Genomic DNA, 17,277 nt, shown 5'->3' with positions numbered 1-17,277 from the left:
GGCTCGCTCAGTTTTCTTCTCTCTCCATGAAATCAGGAGCAACGTTCCACTTCACTCACGTGCCTGCTTCAGTCTGCTGCATCGCAGTTGTAGGTGTTTCAGTTACCACTTCTGATGAAGCCGTCTGTGGTGCCAAGCAGGTGGCACTGCGTATTTTCAGCATTATTTTTGGTATTTAGAGGGCGCGTAATCAGAGCTAAGAGGCCGTCATTGGACACCTGAGTATTCACAGGTGTGTTTCAGGTGTGATGTCACTGAAACCAATCATTCCCTTTAAAACCCAGGCTGGTCCAGGACTCAACTGCTGCGTCCGAACTGCCGAGTACCAACCTACCTCCTGCTACGACCTACCGCTACAGCCTACCCCTCCAACCCAAACAGGGCGGCACCTTGCAGACATCCTAGATTGGTGGTGAAGCACGACCTCTGCTGGCAGAGCACAGATACTGCAAATAGGTAGACAGCACCAACGAAAGCCCCACCTGCTGGCCTGACTGTGGTACTGCACTCCACTCTGAGCACCTTTCCCTCATTCTCTATTATTAAGCACATGAACGCACCTTTAGTCATCAACAACTATAAATGTTGGTGTTCATCAGAATGGGAGACTGTTGGTGGCCCAAACTTAGCTTGCGGGTCCACAAGTTTTTAGGGGACGAAGAAGAAGTCCGCGGTGCATTGTGGGCCATAGGTTGCTCCGTAGGATGCACCTGAACCGACCTACAATGTGGGCGTGTTTAGGCTGGAATTTAGGTTGAGAAGTAGGTCGCTACTCACGCCAGTTGTGGTTTGGGACAGCCTCCGACCTGCTCTGAGACCTACCATCAGACCTGCTTGGCCATTCGGACGCAGCAAAGGACTTAAGCTCCTTAGAGAAGAAGAGGAACACAAATCATGGAGGGAAAACTCTCAGAGTACCTTTGAGGAGACTCAGCAGAGTTTCAGCTCAGAGAGGAAACTGCTCATATTTGTTCCTAATTCAAAACTGGACTCTAACAGATAAACAAAGCGAAGTGGAAGTGGATTGGAACTTTGAGTAAAAGAGGAGTGAATTGTTTTGTGCCTCCTACTGAAGTCGAGCGTCGTGTTTTCAAGTTTGGGCAGGAGCTTAACGAAACCTGGTTTAACTTAAGACTGATTGATGGGTAGAGTCCGCAAGATTCCTCAGATGTCAGACAGCCCAACACAGGCATCCGAGACCAGAACAATTCCATGTTTTAAATGCGGGTTTCCTCCAGGCTTCAATTTTTTTTTTTTTTTTTTTTAATGGGTGCATTCTCAGGGTTGTTGGGCGATCACATGACCCAAAAATGCCCATTCCTGGTGGTTGGGTCTACCTGCCCCAATTCCTCTGGAAGTTTTGTGGTTTAAACCTCCCAAATGAAACATCTCTGTCTGTAATTGTGAAGGCAGTGTGTATACAGCATGTTCTGAAGTACATGAAGCAGCAGCCAAAATGGATGTTTGGAGATGGAAGTCCAAACCTGCAGCTATTAGGGACGCAAACATAATTTGCACTCTATCATGTTTCTGTACACGTCTCCACCACAGTGATGCACGTATGCAGCAAAAAGAGACTTCAGATAAACAAGCAGTTCTACACACACGCACACACACACACACACACACACACACACACACACTATATATACTGTGTATATATATATAGAGAGAGAGAGAGATGGAGAGATATAGGCTGTAGTTCTTTATTCTGTAGCCACTCACTGTTAATTAAAACTCTACTCACAGACGAAGAGGCACAGTGTGTTTCTCTCGTTACTGTTTAATAAAGATTGAAGCTCATTTCATTATTCTGAGGAATCCGTGTTTCTACACCCAAGCCAGGAATTTGCGTTCTCAACTCCAACAACGTGTTTCTGGGTGTAGTCGTATTTGTAGACCTGTGGTCCCACAAAGAAGTAGATGAACCCTACGAGGAGAACAGAAAGATTCATGTCTTTAAACTTAATCACAATCTTACACAATGAAAATGGCCATGGTGGTGGTGGTGGACCTGAGCTTTACCGGCCAGCTTGCTGCTGAAATAACAGTTATTCTTAAGAAGGACTTCAAAAGCTTGTGGCTGAAGCATAAACCACAGCGTGCATGTGTTCTGTAAAAAGTTCGCTCAGCTGATGTTTTGTGAAAATTTACTCTTTTTTTTGCTACCAGCTCACCCTCTTTATGAAGCGCTGCATTTATTGTTGAGTTGATTCCAGGAAAGTCCTCGCTGATGTACTTCGGATAACCAAAATCCATGACCCTTCTGTTTTCATTGTAACTGGAGACGACACAAACACAAATATCAGGACTCATCGCCATCACTTCACCTTTTGAAGACGAAACACTGCTACAACATGACCACAACGCCGGGCCTCCAAACTGAGCCCTGTGTTCGTTGTCATTTGATGTTCAGAACCAGCTGGGTTTATTCTACCAAATGACAAAAAATGATGAAAATCTGCAAAGTGGTTGAGTGGCAGTTACTGCAGTATTACCACAGTTTAGATTTAGAATAACGGTCATAGTAATGACAAATACACGAAACAGCACTCAGGATTGTAGCCTACACGCTTTAAGTCCGTTACCTCCAGTAGATGTCATGCATGAAGAAGAGGGTCCGCCCTGTTTTAACGACGTGTACTGCTGCATCAACGTCCTGCACCCAGGCTGGAAATCCAAAATGGCTGAGAGCTCTGGGCTTCCCCTTCACCAGAGAGCCTTTCACCGTCCAGAACATCGATTCTGTTACGGAATAATTATCCGTTAAATGGGTATTTTAGTCATTCAGTTTCTATGAGGTAATTGTATGAATGTCAAGCAAGTTATTATACTATTGAATTTAGAGATATATCTTAAATATTTGTGGGTTCGGAGGTCAAGAATGATTGATGATTTGAATGTGTGCTGACAGTCGCATTCGAGGCAGAGATAAAAGAGGAGAAACCAACAGAACCTTTTATCGGAGGCCAATTTCAAAGGAACATGACATAGAAGTATAATTACTTCAAAAACAGTGAAATATGTTTTGAGCTTTGTCTTGAGATCGTCGGCAGCGCTGTCGTATGTGACCCCTCATCCGCTGCCCAGTGCAGCAGCAGTAACTCCAATCAAAACCAATGGACCATCTGATAAATGTAACTGGTGTCATCTACATAAAGTTGACAATCTGCAGCACACTCATGAACAAGTCTCCATCTGTAAGCATCCACAGTGAGAACTGTTGTGGAACCAAGAACGGAACCCTGAGGAACACCAAGAACAACATTGCGCTCTCTGGAATGGAGACCAACAAAATACCGGCGGTGATCAATGAAAACCTGTCACCCATCGTGATCTGTTGCTGCCCTGACAAAGGGATCATGGTTACCGTGAATCAGGTAAGCAGTCGATCTGCGGGGCACCCAGAAGGCTGCATCGATGCTGGTCTCAATCTTGGGCATGAAGTTGGTAATCGGACCCTCTTTGATGTCATCCTGCGCGTTGTGTTTGATCCAGAGATATCTTGAGGGAGAATATTGTCATGTTCCACACACTTTTATCAGCCACAGCAAATGAATCTGCACGAGAGGATTTATTCTACACACTGAGATCTGAGTGACCGCACCTTTTTCTGAAGAAGAAGGTGGCATCTCCCAGAGTGGACACTGCATCAAAGGAAACGTCTGGAGCACATTTGTCCTGCACCTGTCCAGGGAACGCCGATCTGGACAGTTGTGGGTTCCAGTTGTACCTTGAAATATAATTTGGACGACCTCCGGTTGGACCTAGCAAACATTATTACACTATGAAATTGACCTTGAAGGAGAGAAAGCTGCACATGGAACACTTTCTAATGTCAAAGATTTTACTGTAAAGTGTGATGATGTTCATCACGTCCTCGCTGGATAATAGATTGGCTGAATGGGAGGATTTGTAGGTCGGATACATCAGTGACTCGGGGTTTCTGGAGTGCTTCAGGCCCAGAGCGTGGCCAAATTCATGTGCAGCTACAACAAACAGATTAAAACCTGCAGGAGAGAGCAGAGATCGGTTAAAATGTTCTTTCCTATTCAGGGCTTTGTAGGATGGACGGGAGTTCCAGTGCGATGAGCTGCTACACCTGTTTCTCCTGCCGCCCAGTGCTCGTCGTCATCGAAGTGCGTGTCGCCTCCAACACCGGACCCTGGACCGAAGGCATGAGCCAGCGTGCCTTTGGGTCCATCAAATGGATACAAGTCACCATGTTCTTCATGATACAAGCCAGAACAAACATGGAACAGAGACCACAAAGAACATCAGTCACTTTCACGCCAAAAGAAAATTACTGGCTTGTGTTTTCCTGTCTGAACGAGTCAGTGGAGAACAGCTGCTGGGGGATGATGCTGCTGCCTCGTGGAGTTGCAGCTCCTCGCGTCTACGGTCGTGTTTGCATTTACAGAAGACACGAACAGATCCTCAGAGAATTACACGCGTGTCATGTAACACTGTGTCATGCACATTCAATCATTTATTCCAGTGTGAAATAAAATGATCAAACTCACCGCGGGTCACAAACTCCACCATGATGTCAGCGCTGCGGGTGTGTGACCTGACAAACGTCAGGCCGCTGGCTCTGGCCCACACACTGAACGCTGACTCAACCAGCGAGTCCACGGTGCTGCGGGGCAAGTCTCGAGTGTACTGGCCAATGCTGCAACAGCAGAGCGGTCACGTCAGATCGAGATCAAGGCACAAAATCCTCGAGGTGGAAAAATGACGCTCAGAGATCCAAATGATACAGACAGCCAAGCATGCATCCATACGTCCTGCCACATTTGTTTGGAAATGGAACTCTTATGGAATTTGACTCTCGTTGTTAAAAATAGTAAAATGATATTATTGCTCTTAGGGTTGTTCAGTGTTATTCAGCAGAAACACCTGAAAAAAAAGAGAACATTTCCGACAGCGTCACATAAGTTTGAGCATTAAGTCGTTAAGTTTGAGCCCTAAGCCCCAAATCACTTGAACGGAACAATAATATAACATAATAATGATTCGCGGCAACCGCTGTTCCATATTTCTGGCAAAGCTTTTACTGCCTGCTGCTTTCTTAAAATATTTCCCACATATCGGCGGTGTCGAGGAACAACTAGACTGGTTTTTCTGCAAAGATAACGCTGGCCGTGACCATCACCTCACCAGCCGTGTCTCAATAGACCGAACGCAGTACGATACAAGGACCCTGCAGTCAATCATCCCCCTATTCTCATGTTTGCTCTCCATTCAGTCTGAATTGTACTGAATCTGCTGGAGAGGTGTTGACTCAGTTTAATGATCATTTTGAAGGCTGTAATTTGTGGTTCTGTTAAGCTGAGCTGGGTTAAGCTGAGGAGAACGTCACCCCAGAGCTGCCAAAATATTTGGAAGGTCTCAGTGTAGCCCGGAACAGTGAAGCAGCACCACAAGTTACAGCCTCCAGAACAACCATCAACGCTAATCAAGAGCTCACTTGAATGATTAAAAACTCATGCAGGGACGCCTGATTCAAGGATGCTGCACTGTACTGCATTCCATGTCTGCATCTTTAAAGTAGAAATTCCAAATGGCATCTTGATGAGTCATCACTTGCTCATGAAATAAGTTTGAGTGAAGGACTGGCTTCAGAGTTGTTACCTGTAAGTGATGACGTTCTTGCTCCACCGTGTTCCCTGGATGTGGCTGTTCTCATCAACATCTGGAACGCCACAGCGAGGGTCCCTCATCACCTCCAGAGTCTCTGAGTCCAGCACACCTGTTGCATTCAGCCCAAAGAACACCTGCATGTCTTTGACCTTGGAGGCGAACGAGGGCCCGCTCCGCTTCAAACGTCCCAAAGTCTCCTTCTGCAGGTTGTAGTACTGCTGCAGGTATTCCTGGGAGCAGATTTAAGACCTGGATCTCAGACGATGTTGAACCGAGGAAAGAGATGAACTGATGGAGTCACCAGAGTCAGGTTTATTCTCTGAGGGCATGCATGATAGCGGCACCATGGTCAGACCAGACCTCACACTCACGCTCCACAATGAGCAGCACTGGAAATGGATTCTCTTTCAAGGACCAGAACACACTGACAGAGAGGAGAAGATGTGGCGAGAGCAAACCAGGATGCTGAAAGAACTCTTGAAGAATTCAGAGGGCAGTGCATGTACTTACCTCCGCCCCCACCCACACAAAAACAAAATAAATAAAAACATAATCTCTCAATCCCACATGCAGGCAAGACCGGATCCATGCGAAAGAGTTAACCTCAGCAGAAACCCTCTCTGTGTTTTTGGTACAGGAGATTAAGTTTAAGAACAAGTCACATGCAGTCCAATCTCAACAGCAGCTCATGCAATTATGCACTTACTGTGGCCAACTGCAAGTCGACCTGTGCTTCTGGGGAAGGAGAAATCTCTCCCTCCGGAATAAATGTGGGCGCCGTCAGACACGGACCAGGCATAAGCAGGACTAAGACACAGCAGCAGAGCAGCATGACATGCATTTCACAGACTTAACACTGCATGAATTGTCGTGGCCTAGTTCATAGCCATGGAGATGGATGTTGGGCTAATGAGCCTTTTAAATGGTTATTGTGACTCATGCGACTCACAGATCCAAAAGGAAGCCTGAGACGCTCGCAGGATTTAGGGAGGGGTTTGACAGAAAGACATGACATCTGAACATGTCACGTGATACTTTTGCTCCTATGATGCCTGCAACGGATACGCTATTCAGTCGACGGTTTCGATTGTAGCAATTTATTTAGATTTCAGTGCAGAAGTATGATTTTGATAATTATAATGTGACGTGAATAGAGCTTTGACTGCAGACTGCAATTTGCTGACTCAGATAATCCTGAAAAGTGGCGAAGTGACAGCTTGAGGTAACAAGCGGTTGACAAAGATTCTCCCTGCACATTGTGTTCATCATTGACACAGTCAGCACAAATATGTTACAAATATGTAAAACATATATATATATATATGTATACATATATATGTGTATATATATATACAGTATAGATGTATATATTTCCGCCATCAGAAACCTGTCAGCTGATACTGAGTCAGTCTTTTCCCCTGCAGCGCGTCTGTAGAGGACGACTGTGATTCAAGTCCCTCCCGGCTGATGCAACACAATGAGCTGGGAGGCACCGTTCTGTCCCACGCATTCTGCGAGCGCTCCTAAAATAACCCAATCGAAGCTCGGCCTCGTCCCGTTTTAGCAAATACATGTAAGACCTTTCAATGAGAGAGTTCGCAGAGAGGGAGCTGAAATTGCAGGGGTGGATTTAAGGCCTTCCAAGAAGAAATGGCCGCCAGCCAGGACGCCTAGACTGGCAAGGGTGGTGCCGTGGTAACTCCAGGCCACAATTACGGTTGATGGGTCATTGTGGGGCTTTATAGGACCAAAGGAATTCCTCCGCCGGTCAACTCGAGCTGACTTCCAGAACACGCCGCACTGTTCCACAAAGACTGGCAGAATTTTTGTTGGTTTGTAGGTCCAGTCAAGATAGTGAAGTCATTTCAAGAGGCACTGATGACAGCAAGGTTCCAAGGTGGCAGATGTCACTCCAGTGGTGACAGCACTTCCATGCTCACAAGGTCCCAGCGAGGGAGAGTCACGTCCATCTCTGTCCGCCCCTTTCTGTCCTTAAATAACCTGCTAGCATGCTAGCGTGTGTTTTTTGTCATGCTTCAACACACATTGTCATAACAGGAGCTGAAACAAGACAAAGCTGTCAGACACAGACGAGACTGTTGATACTGAAAAGGCAATTCTGGGTCTCGACCTGCTCAAACGAGCCAGCATGAATCAAAGACCTCACAGCCAGCAGCCGGGTCGCATCCTCCTGCTGCAGTTTCCTCTGACATTCAGCCAAAGATATGAAAAGATTGTATTTGCTATTGTTGAATTAGGTTCTATCATCTTTACTCAGTGAACACGCAGCGTTCGTGTGGAAGATGCTTTTTAGATTTGTGGTAAATGGACGTTTTGTGCCGTGGGAAGATTAGTGGGACGGAAACAGGAAAGTCACATGGTCTCAGCGTGCCTGCGTTTCGTCCATCAAAAGAAGACACGCCAGCCTCCTAGCAGCTCCCCAACGATCCCAGTAGGACCACCAAACCCAGCAGAGCTGATATACAAACATCTGTTGACCTTCAACTTGAAGAATCTCTGCATTTCCTTGATTTTAGTCTGAAAGACATCCGATGACCCCTGATGACCTTGGAATCCCACTGGAAGTCCATAAAACTGGCGAAGGTATTTCTGTTGATTGAAAGGGGAGAATCGCATGAAGGGGAATGGGGAGAAGGTTCCACATCATGCAGAGCATCAGAACGTCAACTCATGTTCTCACAATGTTTGGCCTTGAGTACATGAAGCTTGCAGTCACCCCCCCCCCCCCCAACACCATGAAGCTCATCCCAGCCAAGTGAATCTGTTCGCACGTCATGTGAAGCGCTTGAATTTAGTCTCTGTGGTTACAAAAACATCAAACCTGAGCCTGCAACAATCTTTGGACATTTTCCTGCAGCTAAGTTGTCCTGAGTAGAATATTTTATATCCTGTCCTTCCGCTGTCACTCCCCAACCCTCGTAGCCAGAGACATTCATCTCCACCTGACTTGACCTGTTGAACTCTTATCAAAAGTTCCAACACTGTTTTAGAACTGGATTTGTGCTGCTTGTTGCAGACGTGGCTTCGCACCACTCACACCGACAGGTTCATGGATTCGCCAGATCCTCGGTGAAAGGCTTCACGTCGCTTCTCCCAAACTTGTTTTCAATCAATCAATCAATCAGGAACTCCAGGGCCGACCCGGTTCTGCCTGAAACAGCCCATCAGGGATGCTCCCCAGTTCTGGTTTCATCAGGACTGGAGCAGACGGATGCCATTAGATTTTATGACCTTAAATGTGCGGAAGAATTTAGATATAAACTCTGACTCTGTTATTGTTCTTTTTTATAATGGAACTAAAATGACATTTAGCCATTTTGAGCTGGACTGCATCATACATTCGTGTCCCAGTGGGACGGTAAGTCTCAGAGTGTCTGCTGCCCTCCGGTGGTGGTTCTGCTCTTCCACACATTTATTTATATTCCTTGGGTTGATACGCAGCACACAGGCTGGACAGTTCTGGTCCTGACCCGTATCTGTCATTCACAGCATGACACATGAGGCTGAGTCGTGTTCTGGCTCACCGACATTTGGAGTTTAACTCATAGAAACGCTTGAAGCTGTCGTTCTACGTGAGTGAGAGAGAAAGTGCTGTCCGCAGCCATAACAAATCATTTTCTCCATGTGAGAAGAATACAGTGTCATACAAGTACATGGCTATGAAGCAGTCAGTAGATCTTGAAAATACAGACACCAGAAGACGAAATTAATTTTGAGACAACAAATTTATTTTAGACAAAAAATGGAGCAACAGGTGAATAACAGACAATCACAGTGAAACTTTAACAGTTTAAATGAATAATTCCATCATTGCTGCATGACCTGCCTCAAGCACAGAAGGCAACCTGTTCCTTGCCAAACATGATGATTCTCAGCTGGAAGAGTTACCAGTCAGTGTGGCCGGTCTGAGTCCTGCAGGACAAACTGAACCCTCACAGCTGAGCGTCAGTCACATTCAAGGAGAAACAGTCGTTACAATATGATGTAATCGTCTAATAGAGACACAAGCAGAGGGAGGAGGGGAACATGAACCCTACACAGGACAGGATCCAACAACTGAAACCAACTAAGATACAAACTAGTGACCCAGGAATCAGGCGGGGCAGGGGGGTGATCGGAGGAGAGACACTGAGAACAAGACTGTGGATGACAAGGACGAGTTCTTGACCAGACAGAGGTGGTCCTGTGACAAAGGCAGGAAAACCAACACAAGAGGGAGGTAAATGTCAGAGTACAACAGGACAAAACCTCCCAGTATGAGCCGTCACCGCGCCGATCCCCCAGGTCGTGACAGAGAAGCAGCACACAGGCGTCGTCAGTGCTGAGGCGGGTCAACAGTCCCGGAGGAGTCGGACAGCCTCATCTGTGAGGAGCCGCTCGCTCCAGTGACCATTTACAATTACAGAAACCTCTGGGTTGGATGTTAAAGTGCTGATCTTCCATGAAGAGGAAAAAGTAGGTCAAGTCTCAGAAGGCAAGAGAGTGCAATCGTACATCTGCAGGCCCCACAGACTCTGCTGAGTCCCGGAGAGGTCGGAGAGGTCACTGAGGGATGGACTCCAGAGCTCAGAGCTCAGAGCTAACGGTTGTGTATCTGTGCGGGTTCAGTCAAGATGTTAAGTGAACATAAATACAGATCACGCAAAATTATGTTTCGGTGTCTTAGATCCAAGTGGGAGAGGTCAGATGAGTCTGTCCCTCTGTTCTGTTTGAGTGGGTTTGTTGTGACTCTTTCAAAATACCAGCAAAATCCCCCTGACAGCCAACTTCCCCTGAGTGAGTCAGGAGCACTCAGACGGCCGCCAGCCAAATGCTGATGCGACCGCCGGGATGCAGAGGCATGGTGGGTTTGCGTTGCACCCATCAAGCACATATTATGACGCAAGCGGGGCGTTCCCATATCCCTCATTATGTAGTTAAAGACGTACTTCATCCAAAGAAAACACTCGGCCTTTCAAGTCCACACTAACAGGAGTCTTGAGCTCACAAAGGCGTTTGACAACCAGTAGTTTTTAAAAGGCTCTGGCGTCTGGTGGAATCCAGGTCTCCTTCATCCAGACGAGGAGCGCGTCCTGTTCTGTGCTTTGGTGATGGAGTGGTTCAGCTGAATGTACCAGCTGGCAGGCTCAGCACCACCCTGACTGAGCCCCGAACCAGAGGTGAGCCAGTTGGTCACTTAGTTAGTCAGCTAGTTAGTGAACAGCTGCAACTTCCTCGCTCTCATACCTTGCCATATACAACTAAAGCCCTCCAAGAGCAAACACCGCCCCCTAGGTGACCTTTGACCCCTGGGTCTTTGGCACTCAGGTCCTAACTAAAGCTACCAGCAGTGGTTTTCACTGCATTGCTTTAGTTAATAAAATGAGTGTGTGAGTGTATTTGGAATGCTGATGCCTGACTTGCACGTCCCTGCTGGTTGTTTTTCCGCCTTTATTCCCACCAACGCGTTCAGGAATTCCTCTGTTGTCGTGGATGATGATGACACACTGCAGCAGCGTGCCTCCACCTGCTCCGCCTGCAGCAGTGCTCTCTCTGTTCCTTGTTGTCAGGAATCACCATGTGGTGGTCAGACTTAACTGTGAGCATCAATTCTGAACGCGTGAACCAGTGCAGTTCTAACAGCTCAGCTTCCGTCCCTCCTGCTTCTGTCCTCCGAAATCAATCAACTTGATTGAATTGTTCAGTTTCAGATCAACTCAGAGGTTTAGTCAGCGATTTGTCAGTTGGCATGACGTCTGTGCTGCTCTTCCTCACACAGCAACATCCTTCGAGGTCTCATGAGGCTCATTCATCAAGTCGTCCTGAATGATGGAACAAGGAACTAGAGATGTGAGTTCCTGCCAAACCAAAGCAGCTCATTGTGAGGATGACGTCTTACGTCAGGCTCAGCTGTGTAAAACACAAACACATGTGAATCACATGTTTCCCTGAAATTCCATGATTTCATAACTACTTTATTTTTAATTGTGACGTGCCTGAGTTAGTCACCTGACAGACTCAGACGAACCATCATGAGACCGCACCAGCTGGGACTCATTCACAAACCTGTGGTGTGATATTCATAGAAAAGTCTTTTCATTCGTTTTTATCTCTAAGGTCCTGAAGTGGGTCGTTGGCTGATTCGCTACCCGATGCTGACTGGACGAAGAAAAGATGGCCACATTCAAGTGTCCGATTTTGCCTCATCGACTATCAGGCTCCTTGAGTCACACTTGAAAATATGATTGTTCCCAGGAACTTAGGAGGGCTCTCACACACACACACGCACGCACACGCACACACACACACACACACACACACGCACGCACACACACGCACACACACACGCAAGCATGCACACACACACACGCACACACACGCACACACACGCACACACACACGCACACACACGCACACACACGCACACACACACACACACACACACACACGCACACACACACACACACACACGTAGCCAAATATGCTAGTTTTACAGACACAAGCACATTCTCTGCAGATAAAGAAGGAAGTGGTGAGGTGCTTTTACATGAATCATGGACCCTTTGAAACCCTGCAGCTGGAACAACATAAATAACCCTCACAGCTCCACTGACGGGTGAGACGCCGCCGAGACAACAACGATGACGGCTCTGCTGCTGCTGCTGCTGCTGGTCGCTGACTCCTTGGCGCTGCCGCTGACATCCCAACACACAAACGACCAGCTGCTAGCAGAGGTAAGATCGGCTCTCTGTTTCAAACCTTCGATTACATTTTCAGGGAAGGCTTTGGGACGATCTTCAGACTGCCCGCCAAGTGGAACTGGAACAAACAACCCTGAAATGATTTCATGCAATTCTCCCCTTTCAATCAACAGAAATACCTTCGCCGGTTTTATGGACTTCCAGTGGGATTCCAAGGTCATCAGGGGTCATCGGATGTCTTTCAGACTAAAATCAAGGAAATGCAGAGATTCTTCAAGTTGAAGGTCAACAGATGTTTGTATATCAGCTCTGCTGGGTTTGGTGGTCCTACTGGGATCGTTGGGGAGCTGCTAGGAGGCTGGCGTGTCTTCTTTTGATGGACGAAAGGCAGGTTTTGACATCAACTCGTCTTCCCTCCCTGTCTGCAGGTGACAGGGAATCTGGATGACAACACTCTGGAGCTGATGAATCAGGCGCGATGTGGCGTCCCGGACGTCGGAGAATACAACCACTTCCCTCGACACCTCAAATGGCAGAATAACAATGTCACTTTCAGGTGCGCGTCAAACTAACATGACTGGCAGCAAATGACGCCAAAAGCGTTCCTGCAGCAGCAGCAGCAGCACGGATTGACTCTCTCTGCCGACCTTCCAGGATCGTGAATTACACTCCGGATCTGAAGCGCTCAGACGTGGACAGAGCCATCCGCGGGGCTCTGAATGTTTGGGCTGACGTGACCCCGCTGACCTTTAAGAAGCTGTACCAGGGCAACGCTGACATTATGATCAGCTTCGGGACAAAAGGTACAAAATATGCTCATTCTTGTACACTACATCCTCAGAAATAAAAGTACCAGTATAAAGCCAGGGGAGTAGTACCTTACTCCCGAGGTAAGAGCACGGGAGAGAACATTCTTGGGTGTCCGGCCTCCACTGTGGAGGCTGGAACCGGGACAGGGTCAGATTTTCAAAGCACAAATTAATGGCCGAAAGAGCCAGGTGTTGTGAAGCGGGGGTCCTCGTCCACTTGTGACCCGCGTGCCCCAGGTTTCATTGTTTTAAAGACCATGGTTATTCACTGTGGTGATGAGGGCAACGGTTTCATTGCTTGGCCTCACTCAGCCAGAGACGGGGCGGCTCCGACTCTGCGACCGGGAGATTCCACTCCTGGGATGTAACGTGTCCTGATCAGTGATGAGGTGCAGCTCCATCAGAGGAACCCTGGTCGGAAGAGAGAAACTACAACTTCTAATAGTGTGTGTGTGTGTGTGTGTGTGTGTGTGTGTGTGTGTGTGTGTGTGTGTGTGTGTGTGTGTGTGTGTGTGTGTGTGTGTTCTACCCTGTAGAACATGGCGACTACAACCCGTTCGATGGGCCCAATGGACTGCTGGCTCACGCCTACCCCCCTGGTTCAGGCATCGGAGGCGACACTCACTTTGATGACGATGAGCGCTGGACCAAAGACGACTCTGGTGATCTTGGTCACTGTGTTCAGCCTGGCGACTGGCTGTCCTCTCACCAGCTCTAACTAAACCGCCGTTCCTGTTTCCTTGCAGCTTATAACCTGTACATCGTGGCCGCCCATGAGTTGGGCCACGCCCTCGGCATGTCCCATTCGTCAGACGCCGGCGCCCTGATGTACCCCATCTACTCCTACGCCACCGGTTTCCCGCTGGCTGAAGACGACATCAAAGGCATTCAGGCTCTCTATGGTGACGCCTCGCTTTAATACGTTACCTTTATAGTACAAGTCAAAGGAATAATATGTTACATTTAGCCACAGAAAACCCTCCAGAGCTAATACTTCACGCTGAGTACCACTGGGTACTTACAATAATACTCTGAGAACCCACGTTGGCTCGTACTCCTTCAGGCAAAGAACCTTATTTGTCCTGACTGGACAGCTGGTTTTGCAGACACCAGCACAAAACATTAAATTAAAAACAACACTAATTTACAAAACAAAAACCCCGGCTCCATCACAGGTCCGAACCCAAACTCCAAGAGAGTGAAGCCAAAACCCGACGCGCCCAACAAATGTGACCCCACGTTGAGTTTTGATGCTGTTACTGAGCTCCGAGGAGAAACCATCATCTTCAAAGACAGGTGAGGTAGAGGAGAGGACAGGGGACACACCAAGTCCAGGTTCTGCTCCTCTCCCACTGGACAAGTCCTTTCTTCTTCTGATCCTGACAACATAAACGTGGAGGAGTTTATCCTTCCGACTTCTGGTTTCATGTCTTTTCCTGCTCCAGATTCTACTGGCGTCTCCACCCTCAGATGGTCGAGCCTGAGCAGACGCTCATCAAGTCCACGTGGCCGTCCATCCCCAACAAGGTGGACGCCGCGTATGAGAACCCGGAGAAGGATCTGGTCATCATATTTAGAGGTGGGTTATGATGATAGAACATGACAATGGACGCCGACACCGAGGGCCCCTGCTGATACAGAAGATATGTAGCCCCCCCCCCCCCCCGACGTCTCCGGGCCCCTTCATCACTCAACCTTTGAGACAGCAAAGTCTTCGTCCTCGTCTCCATCCCGAAAACAAGCAGTCGAAAGTTCTCAACCTGGGCCATTGATGGCTATCAAACTCTTTATTAACTGGCTATGTTTTTATCGTGATTAACGCGCACGGTGCTTTTTGACCCTTTGCCCATGCCGTAGTTCATGGAAAACCAGAAGTGAACGCACCACTCGTCACACACGCGAGATGCAGCCGGTGGCAGCTTGTAAACAAAACAAAACAAAAACTGAGAGCAGAGGAGCGTTGAGGTAGGAGAACACGGAAAAGAACACGTCAGTTCTAAATGGACGGTTCAACTTCAAAGCCCTGCCAGACGGCAGACAGGAAACACGTGACATGCATTCACTGTGAAGCTGAATTTAGTTTCCACCGGAGGACAGCAGCCTTCAGGGGCACCGCGAAGCACACAGCTGAGGCAGAGAGCCTCCCTCCCTTCTGGCTACAACTAACCACGACCATTGGAGGCGTCCACCACCCGCGACACCCCCACCACATCATTGGAGTCCCGGCCTGTGTTGCACTGCCCCCTGTTGAATCAGCACTTTGTTCATTGTTTTGATTTAATTTATTCTGCATCACAGTTTGATGCAATGCATCAGGGTCATCCTTTAGTGTTGATGGCTTCATAGTTCAAGTACTTCAGTGAGTACTAGTAATCATTACTAGTATATTTGTTGGGCTATAATTTTTTTTTTTTTACCTTGTACATCTTTTGTTTTGTTTGTACTTCTGGACAGTACGTTGCTCCACACTAATAAACGTGCTGCATTTACGGACAGCAACTATTTGCCTCCTCCCATGTTGATATTTTTCATTAAAATAAAGAAAAATATCAGTTTAAGGTAGATTTAGAGCAGATAAAAAATATGTGATTAATCGTGAGTTACTATGGACCACCATGTGATTAATCAGATTAATTTTTTTAATCGACCGACAGGTCTAATATATATATATACATATATATATATATATATATATATATATATATATATATATATATGTATATATAGACATATATATATGTCTATATATGTATATATAGACATATATATACACATATATATGTATATATATACATATATAGACATATATATATATACACACATATATGTATATATATATATGTCTATATGTGCAGTGTATCACTTTCCAGGGGTTAAACAGCCCACTGAACCCCAGCTCTGCTCCGCAGGGATCCGGATGTGGGCTTTGAACGGTTACAGCCTGGTGGACGGTTATCCGCGCTACATTCACAGACTTGGACTTCCCAAGAGTGTCAGGAAGATCGACGCCGCTGTTCACATCAGAGACACCGGCAAAACTCTCCTCTTCACGGACGAAGACTACTGGAGGTACGTGCAGACACACACGTCAGACAGACACATCTGCACACTGAAGGGCTGCTGGTGAGCGTCTGCTGTCATGATGTCACACAGCTACGACGAGGCCACCGCCACCATGGACAGCGGGTACCCAAGGTCCATTGAGACGGATTTCCCTGGCATGGATGACGAGGTGGACGCTGCAGCGTATCACTACGGTATCGACGTCTTGATCGTCAGCTTAAGTCCGAATGTGGAGAATTCAGGTTTGCTGAAGTGAGTTTTCCTCGTCTGTTCTTTTCAGGGTACTTGTACTTCTTCCATGAGCACATTCGGTACGAATACAGTTACGCCTCACGGAAGGTGATGCGCGTCATGAGAGCGAACTCCATCCTCAACTGCTGAAGCTTCCTCCCCGCCTGGTGAAGTAACATGCTACATGCTACATGCTGCTACATGCTACATGCTACATGCTACTACAAGAGCGCAGGAAGAAGTTCATGTGCTGGACACATGGAGGTCGGACGGTTCCTCAGACACAGAATTCTGGAAAATTCCTCATAAACACGTAGTGAGATGGTTTATTTATTTTCCTTCTTTATTCTTGTATGAAAAGTTTCACTGCTGACAAGAACGTTGTGTGAAAGTTTAGAGTCCGTAAGCGAAGTATTTCTACTCAGAATGACAGTATTTGAAGGTACAAACTGCTGAATGTACTGTGCATCTGTACGGGTTGGGAATGGCAACAAAAGTAGAGATGGAGTCTTTGTGAAGGGACTTGAAATCCCTGACCAAATATGTCACGTGGTGACAGTTGCTGGTCATTGAAGGATGACATCATTCACCTGCTCATCTTCCTGCGACGCCACCTGACGTCAGCAGCTCGCGTCACCGGTCCAGAGGGTTAAAAGGCAGCACAGGCCAGAGGAAGACGTCCTCGGCTTCTGTCTTTATTTCAGAATTAAAATGCTTCCTTTTTTTGCATGTTTTTTTTTCTTGTCATCGAATGTGATTTTAGCCCTAAACTTTTGTTTCTTTATCAACTAATTTATTAAATATTCAGAGAAATGAAGGTGTTCCTGTGA

At 47.1% G+C, this 17,277-nt stretch overlaps 2 protein-coding genes across 2 annotated transcripts; one reads left to right on the top strand and one right to left on the bottom strand.

Annotated features, from left to right (window-relative positions):
• Positions 1 to 1,707: 1,707 nt before the first annotated feature.
• Positions 1,708 to 6,519, bottom strand: mmp20b (matrix metallopeptidase 20b (enamelysin)). The gene is made up of 10 exons (XM_086215414.1): positions 6,350 to 6,519; positions 5,635 to 5,873; positions 4,524 to 4,672; positions 4,103 to 4,228; positions 3,852 to 4,010; positions 3,608 to 3,767; positions 3,371 to 3,504; positions 2,589 to 2,745; positions 2,178 to 2,281; positions 1,708 to 1,930 (listed from the first exon to the last, which is right to left on the bottom strand). The coding sequence occupies exons 1-10, from the start codon at positions 6,482 to 6,484 to the stop codon at positions 1,809 to 1,811; spliced, it is 1,485 nt and encodes a 494-aa protein (XP_086071540.1). The 5' UTR covers positions 6,485 to 6,519; the 3' UTR covers positions 1,708 to 1,808.
• Positions 6,520 to 12,163: 5,644 nt separating this feature from the next.
• On the top strand, positions 12,164 to 17,277 carry mmp13b (matrix metallopeptidase 13b). Its single transcript, XM_086215060.1, has 11 exons — positions 12,164 to 12,377; positions 12,518 to 12,628; positions 12,773 to 12,900; positions 12,999 to 13,147; positions 13,690 to 13,815; positions 13,900 to 14,055; positions 14,329 to 14,449; positions 14,599 to 14,732; positions 16,063 to 16,222; positions 16,307 to 16,410; positions 16,497 to 17,277. The coding sequence occupies exons 1-11, from the start codon at positions 12,285 to 12,287 to the stop codon at positions 16,595 to 16,597; spliced, it is 1,383 nt and encodes a 460-aa protein (XP_086071186.1). The 5' UTR covers positions 12,164 to 12,284; the 3' UTR covers positions 16,598 to 17,277.

The sequence above is a fragment of the Aulostomus chinensis genome, chromosome 10 (assembly GCF_037954235.1).
Source record: "Aulostomus chinensis isolate RoL2024-O1b breed Wild chromosome 10, RoL_Achi_v1.0, whole genome shotgun sequence".
NCBI lineage: Eukaryota > Metazoa > Chordata > Actinopteri > Syngnathiformes > Aulostomidae > Aulostomus > Aulostomus chinensis.
This window is presented reverse-complemented; position numbering and strand designations above follow the sequence as displayed.